Genomic DNA, 24947 nt, shown 5'->3' on the forward strand with positions numbered 1-24947 from the left:
CAGTGCAGTGGAATCACTGGACCACTCGCTGAATCGCGGCGCTGACGGTCTGCGTGGGTGCCTAAGCCGCAAGGCACTTCTGCATTCCTTTTCGTCTTCAACCGCGTAAAGTAGGACGCGTCTGGCTTCACGCGAGTTTCTCTAACTAATTCTGAGGGCGTTGTGAGCAAGAGTAAACTTATTCCTGCGCAACTCATCTCAATCGCATAATTTGGACATTGATTTATTTCACAGCTAGACATTCTCGCAATGGCTGACGGAACAGACATGGAGGAGTGTGAGTTACTCTGCGTGATGGAACGCTCATCGTGCTGACTTTACACAGGGATGGTCAGCTCCAACGAGGCGCTCAGCATCTCGCTCGTTGCGCCCACAAAGTCTGGCCTTCAAAACATTACGACTTTCAACCCAAGATTCACATACTCCATATTTGGCGAGGATGAGCAGATCTTCGGCTATAAGGGCCTCAAGATCAGCCTGCGGTATCGCGCAAATGATATGCGCCCACACCTCAAGATCTCGTCAGCCAAGAAGATCAAGCCTTACGGCGACAGCGAAGCGGATGACGTGCTCGCGATTCTGACGGAAGGCAATTATCTACCGAAGAGTGCGCCTCCATAGTCATCACGATGAATGTGGCGGATATGCTGACAGACATAGTTGCCTACTCCAAAGAATCAGACTTCGAGGAAAGTTCAAAGCAGGTTGTAGACGACTTCACACCGCCCGGCGAGCTCCACGATACATTCGATGGCCCTGATGGTCATTACGAAGTGTGGAAGGGGAGTCTCGCGGACCCTGCTGTGAAGCAGCTCAACACGCGGGTGCAGATGCTCGTGCCTCTGTTCATTGAAGGCGGCACTTATATCGGTCAGAACGACGAATCGGAGAGCACAGAAGACGAGATCAGCGATGCGGACCGATGGACATTGTTCTCGTTGTATCGCAAGGATGAATCTGGGTATGTCTTTGTAGGCTACTCGACCATCTACCGATTCTACTGGTTCCAGAACCCTACACCCCCTGCTTCGCCCCGGGATGGCTGGGAACTGCCAGAGGGCAACCTGGATCTTGCCGAGCTGCCCTGTCGCAAGAGGCTATCCCAATTCATCATCCTGCCTCCTTTCCAAGGAAAGGGACACGGCGCGCAATTGTACAAGACGATCTTCGCGCAATACCACAAGCAGCCGCAAACACAAGAATTCACCGTGGAGGACCCGAATGAAGCGTTCGACGACTTGCGAGACATTTGCGACCTGGAATTTCTCAACAGCATACCTGAGTTCAGGGCGCTCAAACTAGACACGAGCGTCGAGCTTCCCGAGAAAGGACCTCTACCAGACCTGATCGTTGGTCAGAAGAATTTGGAAGGCATCCGCCAAAAGGCCAAGATCGCACCGAGGCAGTTCTACCGTGCCGTCGAAATGTACCTCATGTCACAACTGCCCGACTCGGTCCGTCCCACAATGGATCTCGAAGCCGACATTCCCTCCCCCACCAAAGAGGACAAACACCAGGAGTTGCTGTGGCAGCTTGTCGCCAAGCAGCGCCTCTACAGGCACAACAAAGATGCTCTGTCGCAGATGGAGGTTGACGAGCGCAAGGAGAAGCTTGCAGAAGTGCTGATTGGTGTGGAGCTCGGCAACGCGCGTATCCTGGCCGCTTATGAGAAGGCGATGGAACGCTCGAAGGGCACTGCTGATGGCAAGCGGAAGCTCGAGGGTGCCGAGCAGAGTGCGAGTAAGAAGCCCAAAATCTAAGGATCTGATTGTATGATATTTCGATGTGGCATTGATACCAGGCCAGCGGCCTCTGGCGTTTAGGGACAAAGAATATGCGTGCATCATAGCGGACAAAACATCCGCCTCTATCTGTGGATTGGTTCATCATTTTTTAAATACTTTTTCGAGCCATGACCTCTATAACCTTGACTTGTGAGACACGCATGTCTGCGTCTACTCACTGCGGCGGCTGGTTGGAAGCAAATCTTGTGCCATTGACGTTTTGGACTCCTTGCCCCAATTGGCTGGCAACAACCGTCGCCTCGCGCACAGCTCTCGAGATGGTGCCCCTGGCGCGGCCCTCCTCAAGAACCATCAATCCACCAATCGTGCACCCGCCGGGCGTGCAGACCTTCTCTCGCAGGACGGCGGGGTGCTCGCCGCTCTGCACAAGACCGGTAGCGCCTCTCATCGTCTGTGTGGCCATGCGCCTGGCCTCGGCGCGCGGCAAGCCCATCGCCACGGCGCCATCAATCGCAGCCTCGAGCATGAGCAGGAAGAACGCAGGGCCGGATCCGCAAAGGGCTGTCGAAGCGTCCATGTTGCCAGGGGGCAGGTAGACGACATCGCCGATACGCTTGAAGATCCAGGTGACAAGAGCCTGGACATCCGAAGGCAGAGGAGGCGTTGTGGACGCAATGACCGTCATGGACTCGCGGATCAGGGCGGCGGTGTTGCACATGGCGCGGACGATGCGGCAACGGCCGTCCTCGGAAGGATCCTTGGAGGGGACTGCTCCGTGCAGAGCAACCTCCATGTCTTCCACGGTCACACCGGCACAGACACTGATCAAGAGCTTGCCGTGCAGAGCCTTGGCCATTCCTGGCTCGGCAAGGAGACCCTTGACCATGTACGGCTTGCATCCCAGTAGCACAACCTCGGATTGCTGGACGGCGCTGACGTTCTCGTTCTGGACGACCTTGAGGTTTGACGAGTGCTCCCAGAGAGCCGACTTGACGCGCTTAGCGCCCTCGGGGCTGCGGACGCAAGCGATGAATCGAGAGGGCAGACGAGGAGGGACCTCGTCAGCTGGTGCTTCGTTGGGCGTTTGGAGGGGCTTGGGTCCGTTGATCTCGTGGAGCGAGGTGAGGATACCGTTGAGGATTGCGATGCCCATGGTACCTATAGAGTCAGCGCGAGTATAAGGACTTGACAGTGAGGTCCTTACCGCATCCTAGGACGCACATGGTGAAGTCCTGATTCTCATTGCCGGTCTGCGTGATGGAAAGCATCTTGAAAGATTTGTTGCCGGTTTGGCTATGCAGTTGCTATGTGTGTAGGGTATTCTCGAAGTCCGTTGACGAGGAATTGACTAGGTATCTTGAGACCGACGGGCACAAGTTGAAAACAAAGAATTGACCGACGATGCAGGGTACAAAAAGACAAGTGTCTGAATTTTCTGAGTTTCTGAGATGTTATCCTCCAGCAATGACCAGACAGCAACCGCGCGACTTTTCCAAGCCTCCCCCTCCATTGACAGTTGACTTCGGACATCATCGGCCCCGCCATGACGCGGGGGGTGCAGCCGACGGCGTAGAGGTTGGTGGGGTGGGAGACGCCGGAGCTTACCCGAACTGACTTACCTGTACTTTCATGCAGCCAATTAATTATTCAGTGAGTTATGCATATCGAGGCTCACTCAAGACGACTGAGTCCACTCTAACAGATCATCGCAAAAGAACCAACAATTTTTCAAAGCAGGCCACCTGGCTCTCATCCACGATACATAACAAGGACCAGCGAAACTCGTACACCATAAATCTGCTCGAGCTGGTTCACTGGCCTACCGCCCACAATGGCGGACCCTTTTGAGGTCCGCATGAAGTTCACCTCTCAACTGCAGCACCTGAACGCCTCGGTCACATCCGCACAAAAGGCTGCCCAATATGCTTTGCGCCACAAAGAGATGGACGAGGACTTGCACTCGTGCATTTTGGAGCAAGTGGAAAGGGTGAGTCACGGGATTCTAGACCAGCGTGAGCGCGCCCGCTAACCGAACAGAACAACATGAACACCAGAGCAAACATTATGTACTTTATCGAGCACTTCCTGGACTCGGCGCAAAAGGATGGACATCGAGACTATGTGCGCATGATGCAAAGAGACATCATCAGGGTGGTGGATGCCGTTGCGCCAGATGATGGCTCAGGGGCGGCGAACGTTAGGGTCGTCCGAAAGGTACGTCAAACCATCCCTACGTGCGTGAGACTTACTGACGAGCTATCAGGTCTTGCATGCGCTGCAAAACAAGGGCTACATCGAAGTGCAGGCGGTAGACCAGATACATGAGGTCTTACGGGAGCGGGAGACGACGTCGGACGATCTGGGCCTCAATTCACCCAACGGAGATGTCGAAATGACCGACGCTACCCCGTCGCAAACGATGCCCAAGCCTACGCGCCGTGGTGGCGGATCTCAGAAGATGGACAAGCGCCAGATAGAGCAGCGCATAGAAGAGGACCGCGAGAGGCACAAGCGCGAGAGGGAGAATATCTGGGCGATACCGGCCGGGCCTGATGCAGAGATGAACAAAATGTGGGAAGAGACGAGTGACTGGGGAGAGGACGATGATCGGCTTCTGGCTGAGGAAGCGGAGGATTTCCGGAAAGAAATGGAAATGAGAAAATGTCCGCATAGGGACGCGATCAATGGGGAGGCAGGCTAGCCACCAGACTTGGTCTTCTTGATGGATACTGCATATCTCGGCGTTGGACAGCACAGCACACACATCTAGCGGGAATTTATATCAGGCTTGACACATGTAGCTTCATCTTGGCACGCACCGTCCGTCCCTGTTGAATGTTTGTACAAACAAGAGAAATCCTCTTATAGATACTAGTACATGCTGTTTTGTACATTGGGACGATTTTCCCTCTATTGTATAAGACCCAAGACCAACACTCCCCCAAGGCCTGGACCAGTTCACTCCATGACAACCGTCGCGCCGAGCTCCTTCATGGTGGCAATCATCTTCTCCGCGTCCTCCTTTGTCACGTTCTCCTTCATCATCTTGGGCGCGCTCTCGACAAACTTCTTGCTGTCGACCAAGCTGAGACCCAGCAGGCTCTTCACTTCCTTGATCACCTTGGCCTTGGACGCGGTCTCGAACCCTTGCAGCTTCACGGTGAAGAGGTGCTTCTCCTGGGCGGCGGGCGCGGCTTCCTCGGCTTCCTCGACGGGGGCGGCGGCGGGCGCAGCGGCGAAGCCGCCTACGGGCAGGTCAGGGATGTTGAGCTTGGTCTGTTTGCCTTGTCAATGACCCGTTCTGCGATATTTGGTCCGTCGGTGCACATACCTTTAGTGTCGACACGAGATCGGCAGTCTCCAGAAGAGTCAATTGGCTGATTTGGTCGACAATGGTGTTGATCTTGGGGTTGGTCGCGGCCGCCTCAGTCGAGTTCCACCGTCTGCTCGACACAGCTACGCACATCGTCTGGGCTGAAGGGGTGGCGCGCAGCTGGCGGGCGCAGCTGCGGGCGGCGTATCGACATGACATGGCCATTGTGGCTGTGGTGGAGATTTGGCCTCTTCGACGAGCGAGCTGCAGCAGCTGATGGGAGAGTGTCGTGTCGAGAGTCGCGTGCGTATGTTGTCGTGGAATCGATTGAAAGGGATTGGACAGCATCTCCGAAAGTTTTCCAGCTTCGGTGATGAATTGGGGGTATGTGGAGGCTCTGATTGGCCCGGAGTTACGTATGGCCTTTTGCCGGCAATGCTTGAGCATCAACGTCGACGGACATGTTCGCTCAAAGCATGTATTTATCACAGCAAAAGTTTATTGCTTGATGTTAATCCAAATGAGAACTTTTGTTCGCGCAGTCCTGGGTGATGCAATTGCATCAGATTGGGACAACGCGCCTGGTTTATCGCGTCTGGTTCGCAGGATTTGCCCCAGCTACATGGACACGCGTGGTGCATTAAGGTGTGAGCAGTCTATGTGTATGCTCTAATCGAATATTTGGAACGGGCTCTTGTTGTAATTCCTCCTCAGCGTATGTTCTTGAGATCAACAAATGTTCGAGTCTGGATCTGTGACTTTGACCGTGGCGGGAGGACCCTGCAGCTACTGCTGATAGACCCATAAAAAAAAGTTACTGCCGCCGCCAACATGGACGTTCATCTTCGCAAAATCTCAACCTCGCTCACTCTCTTTACACATGAGTACCGGCCTTTCATCGCTTCAATAACGGCGATGGACATCTCTCGGCAGACGAGGTCGCTCCTGAAGGATGCGACTGTTTTGGACCATCTGCCCGCCGAACTACTCGGAATTATCACCAGCCAAGCGGCGAAGCTGGATGCAGTTTCGGAAGCAGCCTTGCTGCCACCGCTCACAGAACGAATTTTCGCTCATTTCGAAGAAGCCTTTCCTGATATTTGCGTGCGATGGATTGTCAACTCCCAATTGAGCGAACAGCGCCGCCTGATCACGTCCTCAGCTCTCGCTAGGATATTGCCTTTCGCTCCATACCTGGCCACTTTTCTGGATCAGCCACAGAATCACACAAGCACTGGTGATGGCCCTTCTCGAATATCCTTGTCACTAGCCGAATTTTCACACCTGGCAAGCTCTTCCGACAACGAGGCCTTATTACAGCACCTCGTCACGGTATGGCGACTGGTGAATTTTGATCTGAGAAGGTTTAGGCATACCTTCTCGCCTGCGCAGGCCCAGAACCTCTTCACACACGATAGCAGAGCTGTTAGGTACCTAGCTATCCGCATCTACTGTCTTCTCCTTCGGGTCGCCGATTACAAACTCGAAGCGCTAGTCAGGCAACACGTTGGTCTGGAAGAGGCTGTCAAGGGCAATCTTGATGGGAAAGTGGTTGATTTAGGATTCTTGACGCTCCACGAACATGCGCGAGTCGAGCGAACCCTCAAGCTGCGAGACGAAGCACGCTCACAGAAGGCGGACGTCACAGATGAACAGCTTTCCCAGACATTGACGCCCTATGTGGTTCCCTATGGCAAGGCACTTTTGCCTAGACCTGGAGGCCCTACCAACGCCCCGTCCAGTACGGTGCCGACGGCGACGACGATAGGGAACCTCGAGCAGCTCGCCCGCCTGTTGCAGGCAGAGGATCCCATCCTGCTGCACGGACTACCTGGATCAGGAAAGACCCTCCTGATTCACGAGGTCGCGAAAGAGCTTGGAATGTACTCAGGGATGGTCACGTTGCATTTGAACGAGCAAACGGATGCCAAGATGCTTGTCGGGCTCTACTCTACTGATTCGAAACCCGGCAGCTTTTCGTGGCGACCAGGCGTGCTGACTACGGCCGTGAAGGAAGGGAGATGGGTATTGGTAGAGGATCTGGACCGGGCACCGACAGAAGTTCTGAGTACCCTCCTACCCCTGATCGAAAGGCGGGAGTTGTTGATTCCCAGTCGCGGCGAAAGAATACGGGCTGCCAGTTCGTTCCGTCTCTTCGCGACTCTCAGGACCTCTCGTGGGATGAACGGCCGGGAGAATTTACCGACCATCGTCGGTATGCGCTTCTGGCAAGCGATGCACACCTCCCCCTTGACGGAACCCGAGATGGAAGAGGTGGTGTTGAAAACATACCCCGTGCTTCACAAGTTCGTTCCCGGAATTCTGGCAGTCTACAGTCGACTTTGTCGATTGAGCCGGTCCTCAGGGAACGGCCTTGCGTTGACGGATCGTCCCATGAACCTGCGAGACTTACTCAAGTGGTGCCGACGATTGCACGAATGCCTCACGGGCGCCGGAACCAAATCAGGCGAGGAGCCCATTACAGAGACCACAAGGGACTGGATGTTTATGGAGGCTCTCGATTGCTTTGCCGGCAGCTGTCCGGATCCAGCCATGAGCGCGAATATCTCGCAAGCCATCGCTGAGGAGATGCATATTGGAAAAGAGAGGGCAGAGCATTACCTCACCGGATACATCCCCTCTCTTGAAGAGAATGAGTCCTCCTTCAACATTGGGCGGACCCGACTGCGAAAGCAGAAGCTAGCCAGCCGTCTGCGGAAGTCAAAGAGGCCATTTGCCAGCACGGCACATGCCAAGAAACTCCTTGAGCAGATTGCCACAGCCGTGAACCTGAGCGAGCCAGTCCTGCTTGTTGGCGAAACTGGCATTGGTAAAACGACAGTGGTACAGCAACTAGCAGATTCTCTGGGCCACAAGCTCAACGCGGTCAACTTGTCGCAGCAGAGTGAAGTGGGAGATCTGCTTGGTGGGTTCAAGCCGGTCAACGTCAGGACTCTGGCTGTGCCTCTCAAAGAGGACTTTGAAGATCTTTTCGCGGCCACCGGTATCTCTGCGTCGAAGAATGAAAGATATCTCGACAGGATAGGCAAGTATTTTGCCAGGGGTGAGTGGGCAAAGGTCTCCAAACTCTGGAAAGAGGCCCCCGTCATGTTTTCGCAGATCTTGAAGCAGCTTGAGAAGGCACAAGCGCAGCAAGACGAGGCTCGAGACACCGACGAGCAGCAACCAGCCAAGCGGCGGAAGACGCAGTCCAAACTCCAGAGCTTGCTGGACTTGCGGCCAAGATGGCAGGCGTTCTCTCAGAAGCTTGAGCAGTTTGATGTCCAGATCTCAGGCGGCGCCGACAGTTTTGCCTTTTCTTTCATGGAGGGCAACCTGGTCAAAGCTGTGCGCAATGGAGACTGGGTCCTCTTGGATGAGATCAATCTGGCCTCTCCCGACACCTTGGAGAGTATCGCCGATCTCTTGACAGGCCCTGCGGAGCGCCCGACCCTCCTTCTTTCAGAAACCGGAGAGATCGAGAAGATTGTGGCACACCCCAACTTCCGCATCTTTGGTGCCATGAATCCTGCCACCGACATTGGGAAGCGCGATTTGCCAACCGGCATCAGGTCGAGGTTCACTGAACTCTACGTTCGCAGCCCGGATACGGATCTGAAGGACCTCCTCACAATCATCAAAACATACCTCGGCAGCAGTAGCTCCAAACATGATGATGCGGCCGTCAGCATTGCGAATCTCTATCTCGATACCAAGAAGATGGCCGACGATCGACGTTTGGTGGACGGTGCGAATGAGGTGCCACACTTCAGTCTACGAACATTGACTCGAGTCTTGAGCTATGTCAACAACATTGCCCCCTTGTACGGCCTGCGGAGGGCCCTGTACGAGGGCTTCTCGATGGGCTTCTTGACTCTGCTAGACCGCAATTCGGAAGATTTGCTTCAGCCCCTGATTCGTCGTCACCTCTTCAGCGACCAGAACAACTTCCAGTCACTCCTGTCTCAGCCGCCCAAGCACCCAGATGACGGAAAGCAGTACGTCAAGTTCAAGAACAAGAAGGGCGACCGTCACTACTGGCTATTTCAGGGCGCCGAGCCGGTGCATGAGAGGAACGACTACATCATCACACCATATGTCGAGCGCAACTTGCTGAATCTCGTGCGCGCAACATCAACGCGCCGATTCCCTATTCTCATTCAAGGCCCGACATCGGCCGGTAAAACCAGTATGATTGAATATCTGGCCAACTACACCGGAAACAAGTTTGTGCGCATCAACAACCACGAGCACACGGACCTCCAAGAGTACTTGGGAACATATGTCTCGGCGGCGGATGGCAAGCTACGGTTCCAAGAAGGTCTGCTGGTGCAGGCCATGAGGCAGGGCCACTGGATCGTACTCGATGAGCTCAACTTGGCGCCTACCGATGTTCTTGAAGCGTTGAACCGACTGCTTGACGACAATCGAGAGCTCCTTATCCCCGAAACCCAGGAAGTCGTAAGGCCGCACGAGAACTTCATTCTTTTTGCTACCCAGAACCCCCCAGGCCTTTACGGTGGACGCAAAGTGCTCTCGCGAGCTTTCCGCAACCGTTTCCTGGAACTTCATTTTGACGATATCCCCGAGGACGAGTTGGAGACTATTCTGAGAGAACGTAGCCGCAACACTTCGCCCCCCGACTGCAAGCGCATTGTCGAAGTGTACCAGAAGCTTTCCAAGTTGCGCCAGACGAATCGACTTTTTGAGCAAAAAGACAGCTTTGCAACTCTACGTGACCTTTTCCGCTGGGCTCTTCGGGAAGGCGACAACCGGCAACAAATCGCAGAGCATGGTTTCATGCTGCTGGCTGAGAGAGTGCGTGATGAGGAAGAAAGACTCGCCGTCAAGAAAGTGATCGAGGAAGTCTTCAAGGCCAAGATCGACCTCGAGCAGATCTACTCTGCCGAGTCAGCACCGGAGTTGAGAGGTCATTCGAGGAAAGACAATAGCCAGGGGGTGGTCTGGACTCACGCTATGCGTCGTTTGTATGTTCTTGTTGCGCGAGCACTCAAGAACAATGAGCCTGTCCTCCTGGTCGGCGAGACTGGCTGTGGAAAGACGACTGTCTGTCAACTTTTAGCCGAAGCCCTTCACAAGGAGCTGCACATTGTCAACGCCCACCAGAACACGGAAACTGGCGATCTGATCGGCTCGCAACGCCCCATTCGCAACCGAGCATCTATTGCGGAAGCATTGGATGTCGACGTTAAACGTGCGTTGCAGCTACTAGGCTGTGATGTAGGCGAATCGCCGGAGGACAGGCTGCAACGATACAAATCCTTCAGCGGTGAGGCGCTCAACGTCGTGCCTCAAGATCTCCAGCAGCAGATCACCATCAATGAGACGCGCAGTAAGGCCTTGTTTGAGTGGTCTGACGGTGCTCTCGTCGAGTCCATGCGACAAGGACAGTTTTTCCTGCTCGACGAGATCTCCCTCGCGGACGACTCGGTGCTGGAGCGTCTTAACTCTGTTCTAGAGCCTCAGCGGACCCTGCTGCTAGCCGAGAAGGGAATCGATAACTCTTTCGTCAAAGCCGCTGAAGGTTTCCAGATGTTTGCCACCATGAATCCGGGAGGTGACTTTGGCAAAAAGGAGTTGTCGCCGGCGTTGCGCAACCGCTTCACGGAGATTTGGGTGCCACCTTTGTCCGACAACGGCGACATCAATGACATTGTGAGGACGAAGCTGCAGGATGGCAGCAAAGATTTGGTCGAGGTTATCGTTGCATTCGCCACGTGGATTGGCGAGAACTTCCGCTCAATGTCTTCTACGCGATTTTCCATCCGAGAGATCCTGGTGTGGGTTCAGTTCGTCAACAACTTTGCATCGAGGAACAAGCTTGCGGCCCTGGTACACGGCGCTGCTACCATCTTTATTGATAGCATTGGCGCCAACCCGTCTGCAATCTTGGCCGGAGATGGTGAAACTGTGCCTCACCAAAGGGCCAAGTGTCTACGCAAGCTCAGTGAACTCACTGGCCAGGATGTCTCTGCAATCTACCAGCTCGAGCCCACGTTGACCATGGACGATCGGTCGCTCACAATCGGCGACTTTTCCGTTTCCAGAACCTCGACTGCGTCCGCGGATCCTGGATTCGCATTCCATGCACCCACGACAAGACTCAATGGCATGCGTGTTCTACGCGCGATGCAAATGCAGAAGCCCATTCTCCTCGAGGGCAACCCAGGCGTTGGCAAGACTACCCTTGTCGCTGCACTGGCGCGCGCTTGCGGGGAGCCTTTGACGAGGATCAATCTTTCGGACCAGACAGATCTGATGGACCTTTTCGGTACAGATGTGCCAGTCGAGGGTGCTGAAGCAGGTAACTTTGCGTGGCGAGATGCTCCGTTCCTGCAAGCTATGCAGAAAGGAGAGTGGGTTCTCCTCGATGAGATGAATCTGGCATCGCAATCAGTCCTCGAGGGGTTGAATGCGTGCTTGGATCACCGTGGAGAGGTCTACATCTCCGAACTGGACCAAGTGTTCAAGAGACACCCCAACTTCCGCCTTTTCGCTGCTCAAAACCCTCATAATCAAGGCGGTGGCCGCAAGGGTCTCCCAAGCTCCTTTGTCAATCGATTTGTGGTTGTCTACGCAGACGTGTTCTCTGACGAGGATCTCCTCCTGATCGCGTCGCACAATTTCCCCAATGTGGCCCCTGAGGTGATCACACATCTGATCCAGTTCATTTCCAGAATGGAACAAGCGACAACAATCGAAAAATCCTTCGGTGCTCAAGGCGGGCCTTGGGAATTCAACTTGCGAGATGTACTGAGGTGGCTGCACCTGCTCAACTCGTCGGACGACATCCTGCAAGGTGCTCGCATTGACGATTTCCTGAATCTCATTGTGCGCCAGCGCTTTCGGTCCGAGCGAGATCGTGACGAGGTCAACAAGCTGTTCTCGCAGGTCACTGGAGTCGAGCCTCGCGGACACAGTCTCTACCACGATGTCAGCTCATTGCACGGCCAGGTCGGCATGGCCCTGTTGCAGAGGAACCTCCATCGCCAGCCTGAACGCCTCCCTGGCATTGATACCAAACCACGCCTGCCGGACCTCGAGACGCTCATGATCTGCGTCAAGAAAAACATTCCATGTATCCTGAGCAGCCCTTCGGGCTATGGCAAAACAGTGCTTCTGGAGCACGTCGCCGCCCTGGCGGGCAGGTCATTAGTCGTGTTCCCAATGAATGCTGACATCGACACCATGGACCTAGTCGGCGGTTTCGAACAAGCCGATCCTTTCCGAGAAGTCAACGCTATGTTTGTTAACCTGAAGGAAATGCTGCAAGAGGCTGCTGCGTCCTGCATCCCAGACGCATTCCCTGACGCTGCCCTTGAGTTGCTGCACCTGTTGGACAACTACGACGGGGACGTGAACAAGGTGCACTCAATCCAATCTTCGATCGAGCAGCTGGCGGCTACGACACCTGAAAAGTCCCAAATCAATCATGTCTTGCGCGTAGCTATCGAGCTATTGAAAGGACCACTCAAGCTAGCCAACCCGCGATTCGAATGGCTCGATGGTGTCATTGTCAAGGCACTGCAGCAAGGACAGTGGCTGGTCCTTGATAATGCCAACATGTGCAACGCCTCCGTCCTCGACAGGCTCAACTCACTGCTGGAGCCTAATGGCTTCCTCAGCATCAACGAACATTGTGAACCTGGCGGTGAGCCCCGCGTGGTCAAGCCGCATCCTGATTTCAGGATCTTCCTGACTGTGGACCCTCGATACGGCGAGCTTTCACGAGCAATGAGGAATCGTGCCGTTGAGATCTATATCCATACCCCACCGCCAGTCGTGGACTCGTGCTTTGACAGGGTGGCTCAAGTCGAGGGTGGATTGCACAGACTGCATCAAGTCGAGAAGACAACACCGGGGGTCAAGACAGTGGCCAGGGATCTCTTGTCAATTGGCGATCTGGCTATGCTCCAGAGGTTTGCCGACGACCAGAACGCTGAAATAAACGGTATCGATCATCCCGAGAAAGACGCGCGCGGGACCGGGACATCGACTCAGGAGAACATCGTCGACATCCTGGAGTATTTGGGTACCGAGACTGGCAACCATGACCTTCAGGCAGCCTCTCGTTTGTACGAGGGTCTGTCCCCAGAGACGGTGTCTGTACTTCGGTTCCACCAACCAATCCATCCCCAGTTGAACATGCCTGTCACTCAACGTGTGCCTGACGTACAGGTGGCAGCTTGGGTGGGTGTGCGTTATGAGTTCAACCAGTGGGTGCACCGCATGTTCAAAGCTCTAGACAACTATAGTCGCTCAGCGCAAGGCGCTAAATTGGCTCACTTGAACCGCCTCGAAAGGTCCCTCCTCAAGGACCGGGTAGCCGCCGTTTCCAAGGACTCGACTGCCAATCTTGCCGACTTTTTGCGCTCTCTTCTCAACGCCCTCGTTGCACACCTTGGCAAAGCCACTACTGTCAGCTCATGGAAGGAAGTTGCCGCACTCCTGCACCTCTTTGAGCGCTACATTCATCGCACAATGGCCTTGTCGACTGCTGCCTTCTTCGATGAAGCGAAATTCCAGGCACATTTGGCGCACGGTGCCGATTTGTTCCAGAGCAGACTAAACCAAGATCACAACGGTGTCGTCTTAGCGTCCTCGGAGGATATCCAGCGAAGGCTCCTGGAGGACGTCTCGGAGAAATTGAATCGTGCGTTCACCACAGGCTTCAAGCTGTCAACTGGCCTGAGTATGGAAGTTCTGTGGCAGTGGCTGCGTCCTACGCCGTTCAGAAATGAGGCGTCGCTGCGCAATGCGGTCGAGCTCTTCAAGCTGGCTGCGAGATTCGACGATATTCGATGGAGGACGAGTGCTTCGGTCGCTGACCTTGCCAACGCCTCAGCGGATCTGGCCAGAGCTTACACCGTCGTGAAGAACTCTGAGGCTTCTACCGACGAGCTTGTTAAAGGCCTCACTGATGTTGTCGAGAAGGAGGAAACCCGTATTGGTGTTGATGCGCTTGAGCTCCAGCCTTACTTCATGAACGAGTTCGAAGCCATCCGACAGATGCTTCTCCTTGAGACTATCAAAGAGAACCGTCCAGGAGCGACACAGGACCGCGAGCTGCTGATCCTCTCCAATGCCTCTTCTCAGTCGGGTATGGTGTTGGCTGATGCTGGTCCTACAAGCTCCTTGTTGCAGACACTTGACTCCTTGGCTACCCAGCAGAAGCACGTCTGGGATGGCAAGTTCACCACTTCGCTCTGGGCGCGCCTCAAGGGCCTTGACAATGTCAATCTCCGCTCTTTGGCGATGCTTGAGGTGGAGATACCGATTCTGGGACACCATCTGACCAGTGCTGACGTTGTATCCGATCCTATCATCGCTTTGAACGATGCTCTTCTAGGGCTTTTGCTTCAAGTCTTTGAGGCCCACGCATCAAATTTCAGAGTTGCCGCCCGACAGATCCATGCTCATCTTGCGACGGCACTTGCACAAGGAAGGGCATCGCCACTTGAGTTACTCTCAGACCCTACCTTGGGCGAATTCCTTGATTCTGTGGAGCCGCCGCACCTGAGAACTATCTCAGCAACCTACCTTGTACCTGCTATGATAGCGACTGTCGTGAGCAACGAATCAAAGACTCGCCGGGCGTACTTCTCAGCCTTGGCTTGGGTGTACTTCAGCGTGGGACTAATTAGCCTCTATGTACCTGATCGTGCTTTTGATCCCCAGATCCGCCCACAAATGGAGAGAGAGTTCTTTGAGGATATGCAGGAAAGCTTGCAACAGAACATCGAAACATTGAAGTCATTCGAGTTGGAATTCACAGGCCAAGACAGCAGTGTGCGCATTGAGAGATTGCACGAGGAGCTTGAGCAGATGGGTCCCCTTCCGCCCGCTGTGCAGCCTGTCTACAGACCAGCCAACCCATCCGAGCTTAACAGAATGCATGCAGAGTTCTCCAACATTCTGAAGGCCGCCGGCAGCCTCGACCTTCCGACTGGCACAGACTCCTTGTCTCTGCCTGAGGACTACTCACTTGCCCCTGACCGCCTGCACCTTGTCCGAGAGAATGTGCAACGGCTCGTTGGGCGATTGGACAGCCGATATGAAGCTTACCAAGATATGACGGTACCTACAGTCAGCTTGTTGAGAAGTCTCCTGGTTGGACTATCACTATGCGAGGCTACCTTGGCACAGACCGCGACAGACGCCACATCCGAATTGCTCCAGGCTTCGCCCTTCTTTGGCAGCGTCGGACAGTCAGGTATCAAAAGGCTTGAGCTAGTCCGTGGGTTTGACTTGCTACACTACATGGGGCTCGTTGTATCCACACAGGGGATTGACAGTCTTGAGTCTGACCAGCGCCAATCAATCTTCGAATGTTTCCATTCGTTCTACGATGAGTGGAGCACGAAGCTGGAAGCCGACAAGAAAGCTGAGGCCGCCAACACGAGTCTGTATCGCTTCCAGGGTGGTCTCGAGGACGAGGAAGAAGTAGACGAGGCTGAATTCCACGACCTTTTCCCTGGGTACGAGGAAGAAGGCGCTCGAGTCACCGTCACCAAGAAGAGCGACCAGGTGCGCGATACCTCGATCAAGGTGGCCAAAGCCCACAGCAAGATTTTCACTGCGCCGGCTCAGCCGCAGGAAGCAATGTCGACCTTGACCGAGTCTGTGGCGCAACGCGTATCGGACGAGATGGCAGAGCATGCTTACGTTGATCGCACCATCAACAGCAAGATGCTTGCCGCCAATCTACTGTTGTTCGACGAGAAGAAGACCAGAGTTGCTGCTCCTCAGGCCGGCTCGTCCTACAATTTCTATACAAGCGAGAACTTGGGCGAGGCGCGACGTTTGGTGTCTCTCGCGCATAAAGTCAAGGCGCGCTTCCGTGATTTGCAGTTTGTCGATGAGATTGGACACATGCAGCCGCTGGCCGATGTCATCATGGCCTGTGACAAGTTGTTAGATGTCACACACACAGAGGCTCTCGCCGCCATCTTGCCCAAGGTTGAGTACCTCCACGCGTTTGTGTACGAGTGGCAATTTGGAGGCTGGGCCAGCAGAACGCACGCCGTGCCCGAGTTGCACGACGCGCTGACAAAGGTCATCATCGACTGGCGCAAGCTCGAATTGTCGACGTGGGCCAAGTTGTTCGACACGGAACAGCAGAAATGCCAAGACGACGCATACGCCTGGTGGTTCGTTGCCTACCAGGTGGTCATCGCTGTGCCGTTGTCGCTCGTCGAATCCCCAACTGAGCTCCGCGAGTATGCCGTGGAGTTGGTCAAGAACCTAGAGTTGTACTTCTCGACTTCTATTGTCGGCCAGTTCGGCGCTCGTCTTGCCTTGTTGCGTCAGCTGTGCAGCCATCTCTGCCAGCTGGTCAAGGACTACCCGTCTTTGGACATTATTCACACTTCTGTGACTAACTTTATCGACTTCTTTGCTCGCTATGAGGCCACTGCTATCGAGGCCATCAAGCAAGGGCGAGCCCCTATCGAGAAGAAGATGAAGGATGTGGTACTGCTGGCGAGTTGGAAAGACACCAACATCAACGCGCTTCGGGAGAGCGCTCGCAAGTCTCACCAGAAACTCTTCCGCCTGGTCAGGAAGTTCCGCGGTGTCCTTGGCCAAGAGATGCGCGCCATCACCTCACGAGGGTTGCCTGACCAAGAAGTGTCAAATGCTCAGGTCCCGACGCCTACGCCAAGTTCAGGGCTGCCCCATGACATCGTCACTGCGCAGCTATCAAAGATCTGTGCGGACTGGATGAACCAGAACAGGCGCGTGGCAAATGCAGCAAAGACAGTATCCATCATGTCGCGGCTGACTTCCAAGGCTGAGATGAGCACAAGCATGCCATCGACGTTGGACAGCTTCGTTTCCAGCCTGAACGACTCCATGGCGGAACTTCGCAAGGAAACGCCCCAGTACCTGAACGACGAGAACAAGAACCAGGTCAAGTACCTCAAGACCCGCAAGAGGAAGTTGTTTGCAGACACTCTAAAGGAGCTGAGGCAGATGGGCATTCGACACAATCTGCCCCAAGATCGCCTAGCAGAACAAGACTCCCTCGCCGTGGCCCTTGCTGGCACCGCGCCGATTTCACAACACCACGCGGGTGTCGCGGATGCCGCGCAATACTACTTCCACAAAGTGCTCGACCAGGCGCCAACAGTGCGAAGCATGCTCCAGACGCATTCCGAGGAGCTGACGCCTGCTGAGATCGCCAGGGGCGTTGGATTTGTCGAAGGCTTCATCCACTTGCTCCTCAATCAACGTCGCAACCTGACCAACTCGGTAGCAGCATTGGGCGAACTTCAGGCTGCATCAAGACAGCTCAAGGCTCTGGGCGACGTCAAGGCCCACCAAGGCTTGAACCGTGTCGGAGCCGGCAGTAACTGGGCTCAACTGCTACCATGGCTGGTTCAAATCATTGACTTTGCCGCACGCTTGATTCAGACGCACGCAAAGCTAGGCCAGACCGAGTACGCGGACATCATCAGGCAGTTCCAGCTGTGGTCGAACAAGTTTGGTGATCGGCTGCGAACGTACGAATCGCTGGGCCCGCTGCCCGAGCTCGTCACTTCCACTGCGCTAGCTGATCTTGAGACGGGCATCGAGGCTGACTTGCAGCTGCTGGGCGATTTCCTCACGCAGGTCACCGACAAATACCCAAGGCTGAGCTTCATTGTGGACCAGGTTCGACAGTGGGCTCAGCTTGAGACATCGCCGTCCACCACATCGGGTGCATCGCTTCGCTATGTCGACTTTGCCAATGGTGCTTCACAGTTATGCGACAAGGTACTCGTGGCCGTGGAGGCTGGTGTCAAGGCCAGCAAGGATACTGTCCAGGAGGAAGACAGTGCTGGCTGGCTGGTCAACCACGACAAGGCGTTCGCGCTCATGATCAAGCAGCTACGCATGAAGCAGGTCACAGCCAACATCCTCGAATGCGTGCGCTCTGTACAAGACGTGGATCTCGAAGCGCCCGAAGCCAGCACGGTGGTCATGGGCGTGGCGAGCCTCGCCGCACCAATTGTTGACCAGTTCACTCTTGCGTGCGAACAGTCCGTCGGCAGGCTTCTTGACATCCACCGAGCCACAGCCCACATGGCCTACAATCTGACCAAGACGTTCTCGCAGATTGCGGCCCAGGGCTTCTGCACGCCCCAGGAAAAGTCCGAAGAGACGTCTGAACAAAGCGGCAAGCTTGAGTCAGGCACTGGTCTCGGAGACGGCCAGGGTGCGGAGGATATCAGCAAGGACATTCAAGACGATGAAGACCTCACGGAGCTCGCGCAAGAGCCAAACAAGGAAGACAACGGAGATATCGAGGACGAGAAGGATGCTGTTGACATGGCTGATGAAGAATTGGAGGGCCAAATGAATGATGCCGAGACGAAAGACGACGAGGAAGGTTCCAACAAGGGCGATGAAGAAGAGGAGGAGAATGACATGGACGAGGAGGCTGGCGAGGTGGACGACCTTGATCAAAACGCAGTGGACGAGAAGACTTGGGACGGCGATGATGAGGACAAGGCCGACAAGGAACAGCAGGGAGAGAAGGCCAAGGGGCAAAAGCAGCAGGATGATCAGCAGTTGGCGAACGAGGACCAAGCAAAGAAGAAGGAGGAGGACCCACAGGATGCAGAGCAAGACGAGCCTGCAGATGAGCCAAATGCCGAGGATGCAGAGGCTGAGCAGGAAGACGTCAAGGCGCAGGACGACCTCAATAAGCAGGACCAGACTGCAGAGGATGCGGATGCCCTTAACATGCCGGACGACATGGATCTCGACTTTGACGACAAGGAAGAGCTCTCGTCCGACAGCGATGATCTGGATGACCTGCCTGATGCTGAGGAGGCAAACGAACCTGAGGAAGAAGGGAAAATGGAGGAGGACGAGGGTGAGGAGGTTGGCGACAACGCTGCAGCGCCACAAGACGCAGCCGAAGACCAGGATGGGGCGGAGAATGAAGAACCGGAAGAGGAGGAAGAAGCGCCCATGGGTGAGGATGAGGTCGATGAAGACGCGAAGCCAGAAGAGCAGGAGAACGAACCAGAGGAGGCTTCCAAGGACGACGCCCCTCCACCTCAAGACACAGCCATGGCGGACAAGGACAATGTTGCGCCAAGCGAGGTCAAGAGCTCAGGACAAGACCAGTCGGGCGACGCGATGGACATGGACGATGAGTTCCAAGACAACGCGGCCAAGCAAGACGATGGCGAGCTCGGACAAGGTGCAGCAGATCAGGAGGCTACGGCTGGCGAGAAGGGCGAAATGTCACGCGCCAACGATCCCAAAGAGAACGAGCGACAGGACCAGAAGGATTCGGACAAGGACGATGCCGCGGCCAGTAACCCGTTCAAGAAGATGGGCGACGATCTCGAGGAATTCCACCGGCAGCAGGACGACATCAAAGCCGCCAAGAGTGAAGAGGAGGCCGAGGCCAAGCAGCAGCCCGACGCTGACCAGAGCCGCCGCGAATTCCAGCACCTCCAGCACGACGACGCAGCTGCCGACGCGCAAGCCATGGGCGCAGCCAACGAGGACGAGGTGCAGCCTATTGACGAGTCCATGGCCATTGACGAGGAAAAGCGAGACCCCGAGAGCCGAGTGATGGAAGAAGACAAGGACAAGGCTGCTCCCGAGGTGCCCGATGAATCTCAGCAGCAGGAGTCGATGCAAGCCCAGGACAAAGAGAAGGACGCCAAGGACCAGGATGATGGTCGCTCCGGCGTCAAGACACACCAGGGCAATTACAACCGGGAGCAGACCTCCGACTCGGACGACGAGGAGGACGTCCACATGGGCGAGGGCGCCAAGGACGAGGATGTGGAGGAAACCTCGACGCAGCTGTCGGCGACGCACATTAGCAGCGACCGGGAGCTGCGCGACTTTGGCGAGTGCATGCAGCAATGGGTCGAGTTCCAGTCGAGGACGCACGCCATGTCACTGTCCCTGACGTCGCAGCTGCGGCTCATCCTGACACCATCGCAATCCACTAAGCTGTCGGGCTCGTTCCGCACGGGCAAGCGGCTCAACATCAAGCGCATCATCCCGTACATCGCCTCAAGCTACAAGCGCGACAAGATCTGGATGCGACGCAGCGTGCCGACGAAGCGCACGTATCAGATCATGCTCTGCGTCGACGACAGCAAGAGCATGGGCGAGGCCGGCTCGGGCACGTTGGCGATGGAGTCCCTGGTCATGGTGTCGCGGTCGCTGACGATGCTCGAGGTCGGCCAGGTGGGCGTCATGGGCTTTGGCGCCGACGTCTTCACGGCGCACGAGCTGACGGACCCGTTTGCGGCGGACGCCGGGGCCCGTGTCCTCCAGAACTTTACCTTTTCGCAGAACAGGACCGACATTGTGCTGCTGATCCGCCAGACAATTGACAAGTTCCGCATCGCGCGGCAGCAGCAGTCCAACGGCGGCTTGTGGCAGCTGGCGCTCATCATCTCGGACGGCCTGGTCGAGTCGTCGACGCACGACGTGATCCGTCGTCTGCTCCGCGAGGCCATGGAGGAGCGCATCATGATGGTGTTCATTGTCATGGATGACCAGGTGCAAAAGGGCTCCAGCGTGCTGGACCTCGGGTCGGCCAAGTTCCAGGATGGCGAGGTGGTGGTGACCAAGTACCTCGACACGTTCCCGTTCCCGTACTTTTTGATTGTGCACAACCTGGAGGAGCTACCGAGCGCTCTGGCGGGTCTCTTGAGGATGTGGTTCGCCGAGGTGGCGTCTTGATTTTGAATTTGGTCAGCATGTAGAGAGGCGTTGGTTGATTCTTGATTTCGATAAGCAACATACTGCACGGCGTTTGGAGGGTATAAAAGTTAGATATATGATAGCACTCGCTACACATTGCACATGAAGTCACTCAATAGATTGGCAGGTTTTAAAACCTTGGTACAGACCCTTTTTGTTCCTGAGATCTAAAGTAGATTCAGGGGTATTCCTTGTGTTGTCTGCGAGGGACGGACCCCCTATTCGCTTAAGCAGAATATGCACGTATCCAACAATCTCCCTACGTCCGAAACCATCCCCTCATCAGTCATCAGTCATCAGTCATCACGAATACTCGGTACAAGCTGGTTCACACTCATGTGTGTCTTATTCAAACGTCTCACTTTATCTCACACTGTCTTAGTTACTCGTCCCTTTTTATAAGAGGGAGAGAACGAAAAAAAGAGATCTCCTTTTCAAGATCGTGCTATTCCTGGCATGTTGCCCAGTACTTATAGAACCCTCCTCCTCCCACGAATCCGACCAACTCTTCTTGCATCATCCTCGACGTCACTCACAAAGCGCCTTGAGCAGGGTCCCTTCAGATCAAACAGAAGCATGGCGACCAATTCGAGCAATGCGCACCAGTTGCGTCTCAGTATGTGCTCTTCGCTATCCTAAACCCCCGACGAACAAGAGGGCTGACCAGTATGCAAAGAAAACCCGACCATCTTGTCAGTATAAGTGAACGCCGTACATGCATGGCCATGCCCGCCCAGTGTGACTTACACGACGTGCAGCATCTGCGACATGCAAGAAAAGTTCCAGGCCGCCATTCACGAATTTGACAAGATGTACGTGCAATCACACCGAGCAGCTCCTCAGCTACTGACACTCCTTGTCAGCGTCCTCACCACACAGAAGCTCCTCGCCTTCTCCAAGGCCTTCTCCATCCCCGTCACAACGACCACCCAGACGGCGGCCAAGCTCGGACCCACCATCTCTGTCCTGGCCGAGCAGCTTCCAAGCGCGCCGCACGACAAGACCAAGTTCTCCATGGCCATACCCAGCGTACTCGACTCCCTGCCCGCCGTGTCGAGCATCGCCCTCGTCGGGATCGAGAGCCACATCTGCATCACTCAGACGGCCCTGGACCTGCGCGACTTGGGCCACAGGGTCTATGTCATCGCCGACGCCGTGAGCAGCTGCAACAAGGGCGAGGTCGTCGTTGCGCTCGACAGGCTCCGGGCGGAGAGGGGCGTCACCGTCACCACCAGCGAGAGCTGGATGTATGAGTGTGTGGGCGATGCGTCCCACGCTGGCTTCAAGGGGCTCATTGGCGTCGTCAAGGGGGCGGCTGGTGATACGCGGACTGCTCTTGGGGCGCTACCCCCCAAGATCTAATAGACTAGGCTAGCCTTCGTCTGGGTCAACTGGGTCTGGTCATAAGCATACACAAGAATAATATCATCAGTTTTGACTGTGGTTTCTTCATTCAAAGAGCGGCGTTCCCGAGCTGCATCTTCTACCGCGATTATTGATGCCATCAGGTGCTTCACAACCGGATTCGTCCTCCTCTAACGTCTAATTGGAATGGCTACCATCTACAATTACGTATCAAAACGTTTCGCAGTGGCATGGTCTTCAAGTTCTCACCGCTCAACGCTACGGGGCTGTGGTTGGGGTCTTGGGTTTACCCGGAGGTGCCATCCATGAGAACGCTGAGGCGCCGCCTACTGGGTTGGCAGAGCGAGGCAGCGCTGGGCCGTTCTTCTCTGCGCGCCCGTCGCGCGAGCTTGCAGACTGCGAAGCCTGGCTGAGGTCCTGGCTAGCAGGCTTGCTGTCGGATCCGTGGCTCGTAGTACGCTTCGCGTTCCAGCGAGTGTTGCTGTGAGCCCCCGGATCAGCCCCCGTCCCAGTCTGCCCTTTTGCTCGCCCTTCGCCAGCCTTGCTTGAGCTGGAAGTCGGCTCGTGGGAAGCACCAGTCCGCGCAGAAGAGGACGATCTGGGAGGCTTAAGAATCTTCATAGGACGCCCGCCTCGGGCCGCCGGCAGGTAACCGCTCAGAGGCCCGCTGTCACGAGCCGATTCGGAGCCGCCGTTCGCCCCGTGTCGCCACGAGCCCCAGATCCCCGTCCCCGATTCCCTCCTGCTCGCCTCCGAGGTCACCGAGCTGTCTCGTTTGGAAGGCCTCTCGCGGCTGTCCCAGACCTTGGTGGACTTGTCGCTACTCGCTCCATTCTCCGATCCGCTTGCCCGACTTGTCACGTTCTGTCCTTCGCGGTGCTTCTGCTCAGTAGGCGAGACAGGATCTTTCTCCCGGTCGTCAACGCGGGTGCCATGCTCGCGAGTACTGTGGGCATTTTCTTGCGTTGGCTCGGCAAAGACAAAGGGCGTCGCGTTTGCGTTCAGCTTTGGTTTCTCAGGCACTACACTGGAAGTCGTAATGTGCTTGAAGACAATGTCATTTTCCGGTCGGACAAAGGGGACCCTGATACGTGAGCGGTCGTCGCCGTACAGGACCATGGTATTCTTCGAGAACAGGATATCGGCAGAATGGGCCCTCAAGGCATCGCTGCCCACGAAGATGCGCATCATCTGGGTATCTGCGGAGCTCGGGGCGTCGACGCCTACCACCTCAAACGAGACCGTCATTGATGGGACGGAGCGTTCTGGGCTGGTGGAGCGGCTGCTGTGTTGGATCACCACCGCCTCTGCAAAATACACGTGGAGTCGGATGCGGTAGGCGCCATCTGCGTCGCGTTGCACCTCGTCCTCAAGGTCAAGCTCCCGGATCAGCGAGTACTCCACCGTCGACTTCTGTGCTCCCGTGCAGATGTCGGCATACAGCAGCGTGGCGTGCGCATAATTGGTGGTGAGCCAGCACCGCACAATCGACGGGACGGTCCCCAGCACGAAAAAAGACGCTGGCGGCCCTGGAATGTCGACAGAAGAGTCATCGTCCTCAACGCCGGCAAAGGTGGTGTCGAGTCCTACACTGCTCGCGCGCCCTGATGCGACCGAGTGGTGTGAGTGGACGGAATGGCCAGCAGAACTATGGCGGCCATCCGACTTGTGCGAGAGGGTTCGCTCCATCATCAGCCCACTACTAGGTCGCGTAGGGCCAAAGTCGCCCGAGTGGCGACTGTGATGGCCACCCCAGCTCGAGCCATGCAGCGCACTCTCGTCGAAACGGACACTGTTCGCCCTCGAAGCAGCGCCCCGTCGCGTTGGCTCCTCCTCCGCAGGACCCAGGTGCAAGGAACCCAGAAGCTGGTCACCAGAATCGTCCAGGTCATCAAAGACTTCGCTCTGCGCGACAGGTCCTACTGCATGTCAGCGTTGGATCGAGGGGGTTGGCAGAGGCTTGAGAAATTGCGTACCATGTTGGGGAGTGCCGCTCAGGACACCGGGGAACGGCGAGTTCCACACAGATTTGAGTGCTGCATCGTCGGCCTGGCGCTTCTCCAGTCGTGATAAACGTTCGGCGTGATTGCTCTGCGCATACTGGACCTGTTTCAGTTCCATCTGCAGAGTGTACAAATCGTCTGGCGAAATCCCGAAACGCGGATCCATGCCCACTGACTTGTCTCAGACCCGCGCCTCCAGTGCGGCCTGCATTCGTTCGCGCCAGGTAAAAGTAATGGGCCGGTAGAGCTGGGCAAGCCAGAGTCTTCTGAAGACGGCCAGCCCAATTTCACGAGGTCTGCCTGCCCCCACGGCGCCACCTTATCAGGAACACGGCGCCCCTTGGCATAAAAGGTTGGTGAATTCTGTGCGAGAGGACCGCGTGAAAGGGCACGTCAACTTGTTCTGTGCTGGAATGACAGGCGTGGTTGGTGATATTTGCAGCTTGGGTGATAGAAACGTATGGTAATCGGCGCCGGGGGTTTCGTGTTGTTCTCTGTGCGTGGATCACACGAATGTATGGGGGCTGGCTAGGTAATGGGTCGAGGTGTTCGAAGGTGAGGCGGTTGGGATCACAGGTCGCGTAAACCTGTTCTGCGCAGGGATGCTGGTCTGGTCTGGTCGAGTCAAGTCAAGCGTTTGTGTGACTCTTCTCCCTCATCGATCTTCAAAGTTGGTCGGTCGGGCGTGGATGACGCGTAGGATCGTCGAGGGCAGCGTGCTTGTACGTTGGCTGCGTTAAGCGTGCGTGGGGTCAGGTCGGCGTGAGGATGTAC

At 55.7% G+C, this 24947-nt stretch overlaps 7 protein-coding genes across 7 annotated transcripts; 4 read left to right on the forward strand and 3 right to left on the reverse strand.

The window, feature by feature from the left end:
• Positions 1-145: 145 nt before the first annotated feature.
• F5Z01DRAFT_314057 (acyl-CoA N-acyltransferase) lies at positions 146-1975 on the forward strand. The gene is made up of 3 exons (XM_046258969.1): positions 146-277; positions 326-607; positions 661-1975. Exons 1-3 carry the CDS (start codon positions 250-252, stop codon positions 1758-1760), a joined length of 1410 nt encoding a protein of 469 aa, XP_046121926.1. The 5' UTR covers positions 146-249; the 3' UTR covers positions 1761-1975.
• Positions 1960-3013, reverse strand: F5Z01DRAFT_633008 (pyrroline-5-carboxylate reductase; the record flags this gene model as incomplete). Its single annotated transcript, XM_046261906.1, has 2 exons — positions 1960-2903; positions 2950-3013. 2 exons carry the CDS (start codon positions 3011-3013, stop codon positions 1960-1962), a joined length of 1008 nt encoding a protein of 335 aa, XP_046121927.1.
• Positions 3014-3401: 388 nt separating this feature from the next.
• F5Z01DRAFT_644875 (CTD kinase subunit gamma CTK3-domain-containing protein) lies at positions 3402-4565 on the forward strand. The gene is made up of 3 exons (XM_046262802.1): positions 3402-3732; positions 3783-3959; positions 4009-4565. Exons 1-3 carry the CDS (start codon positions 3577-3579, stop codon positions 4444-4446), a joined length of 771 nt encoding a protein of 256 aa, XP_046121928.1. The 5' UTR covers positions 3402-3576; the 3' UTR covers positions 4447-4565.
• On the reverse strand, positions 4548-5392 carry F5Z01DRAFT_644876 (ribosomal protein L7/L12 C-terminal domain-containing protein). The gene is made up of 2 exons (XM_046262803.1): positions 5077-5392; positions 4548-5021 (listed from the first exon to the last, which is right to left on the reverse strand). The coding sequence occupies exons 1-2, from the start codon at positions 5281-5283 to the stop codon at positions 4704-4706; spliced, it is 525 nt and encodes a 174-aa protein (XP_046121929.1). The 5' UTR covers positions 5284-5392; the 3' UTR covers positions 4548-4703.
• Positions 5393-5973: 581 nt separating this feature from the next.
• On the forward strand, positions 5974-20941 carry F5Z01DRAFT_701365 (uncharacterized protein; the record flags this gene model as incomplete). Its single annotated transcript, XM_046266411.1, has 1 exon — positions 5974-20941. The coding sequence occupies one exon, from the start codon at positions 5974-5976 to the stop codon at positions 20782-20784; it is 14811 nt and encodes a 4936-aa protein (XP_046121930.1). The 3' UTR covers positions 20785-20941.
• A 70-nt stretch (positions 20942-21011) lies between these two features.
• Positions 21012-22231, forward strand: F5Z01DRAFT_644886 (Isochorismatase-like protein). The gene is made up of 4 exons (XM_046262804.1): positions 21012-21421; positions 21482-21497; positions 21564-21617; positions 21669-22231. Exons 1-4 carry the CDS (start codon positions 21262-21264, stop codon positions 22165-22167), a joined length of 729 nt encoding a protein of 242 aa, XP_046121931.1. The 5' UTR covers positions 21012-21261; the 3' UTR covers positions 22168-22231.
• Positions 22232-22277: 46 nt separating this feature from the next.
• On the reverse strand, positions 22278-24568 carry F5Z01DRAFT_314165 (uncharacterized protein). The gene is made up of 2 exons (XM_046258970.1): positions 24147-24568; positions 22278-24089 (listed from the first exon to the last, which is right to left on the reverse strand). Exons 1-2 carry the CDS (start codon positions 24337-24339, stop codon positions 22429-22431), a joined length of 1854 nt encoding a protein of 617 aa, XP_046121932.1. The 5' UTR covers positions 24340-24568; the 3' UTR covers positions 22278-22428.
• Positions 24569-24947: the final 379 nt, after the last annotated feature.

This window comes from Emericellopsis atlantica (genome assembly GCF_019669845.1).
Source record: "Emericellopsis atlantica unplaced genomic scaffold F5Z01scaffold_3, whole genome shotgun sequence".
Classification (NCBI taxonomy): Eukaryota; Fungi; Ascomycota; class Sordariomycetes; order Hypocreales; family Bionectriaceae; genus Emericellopsis; species Emericellopsis atlantica.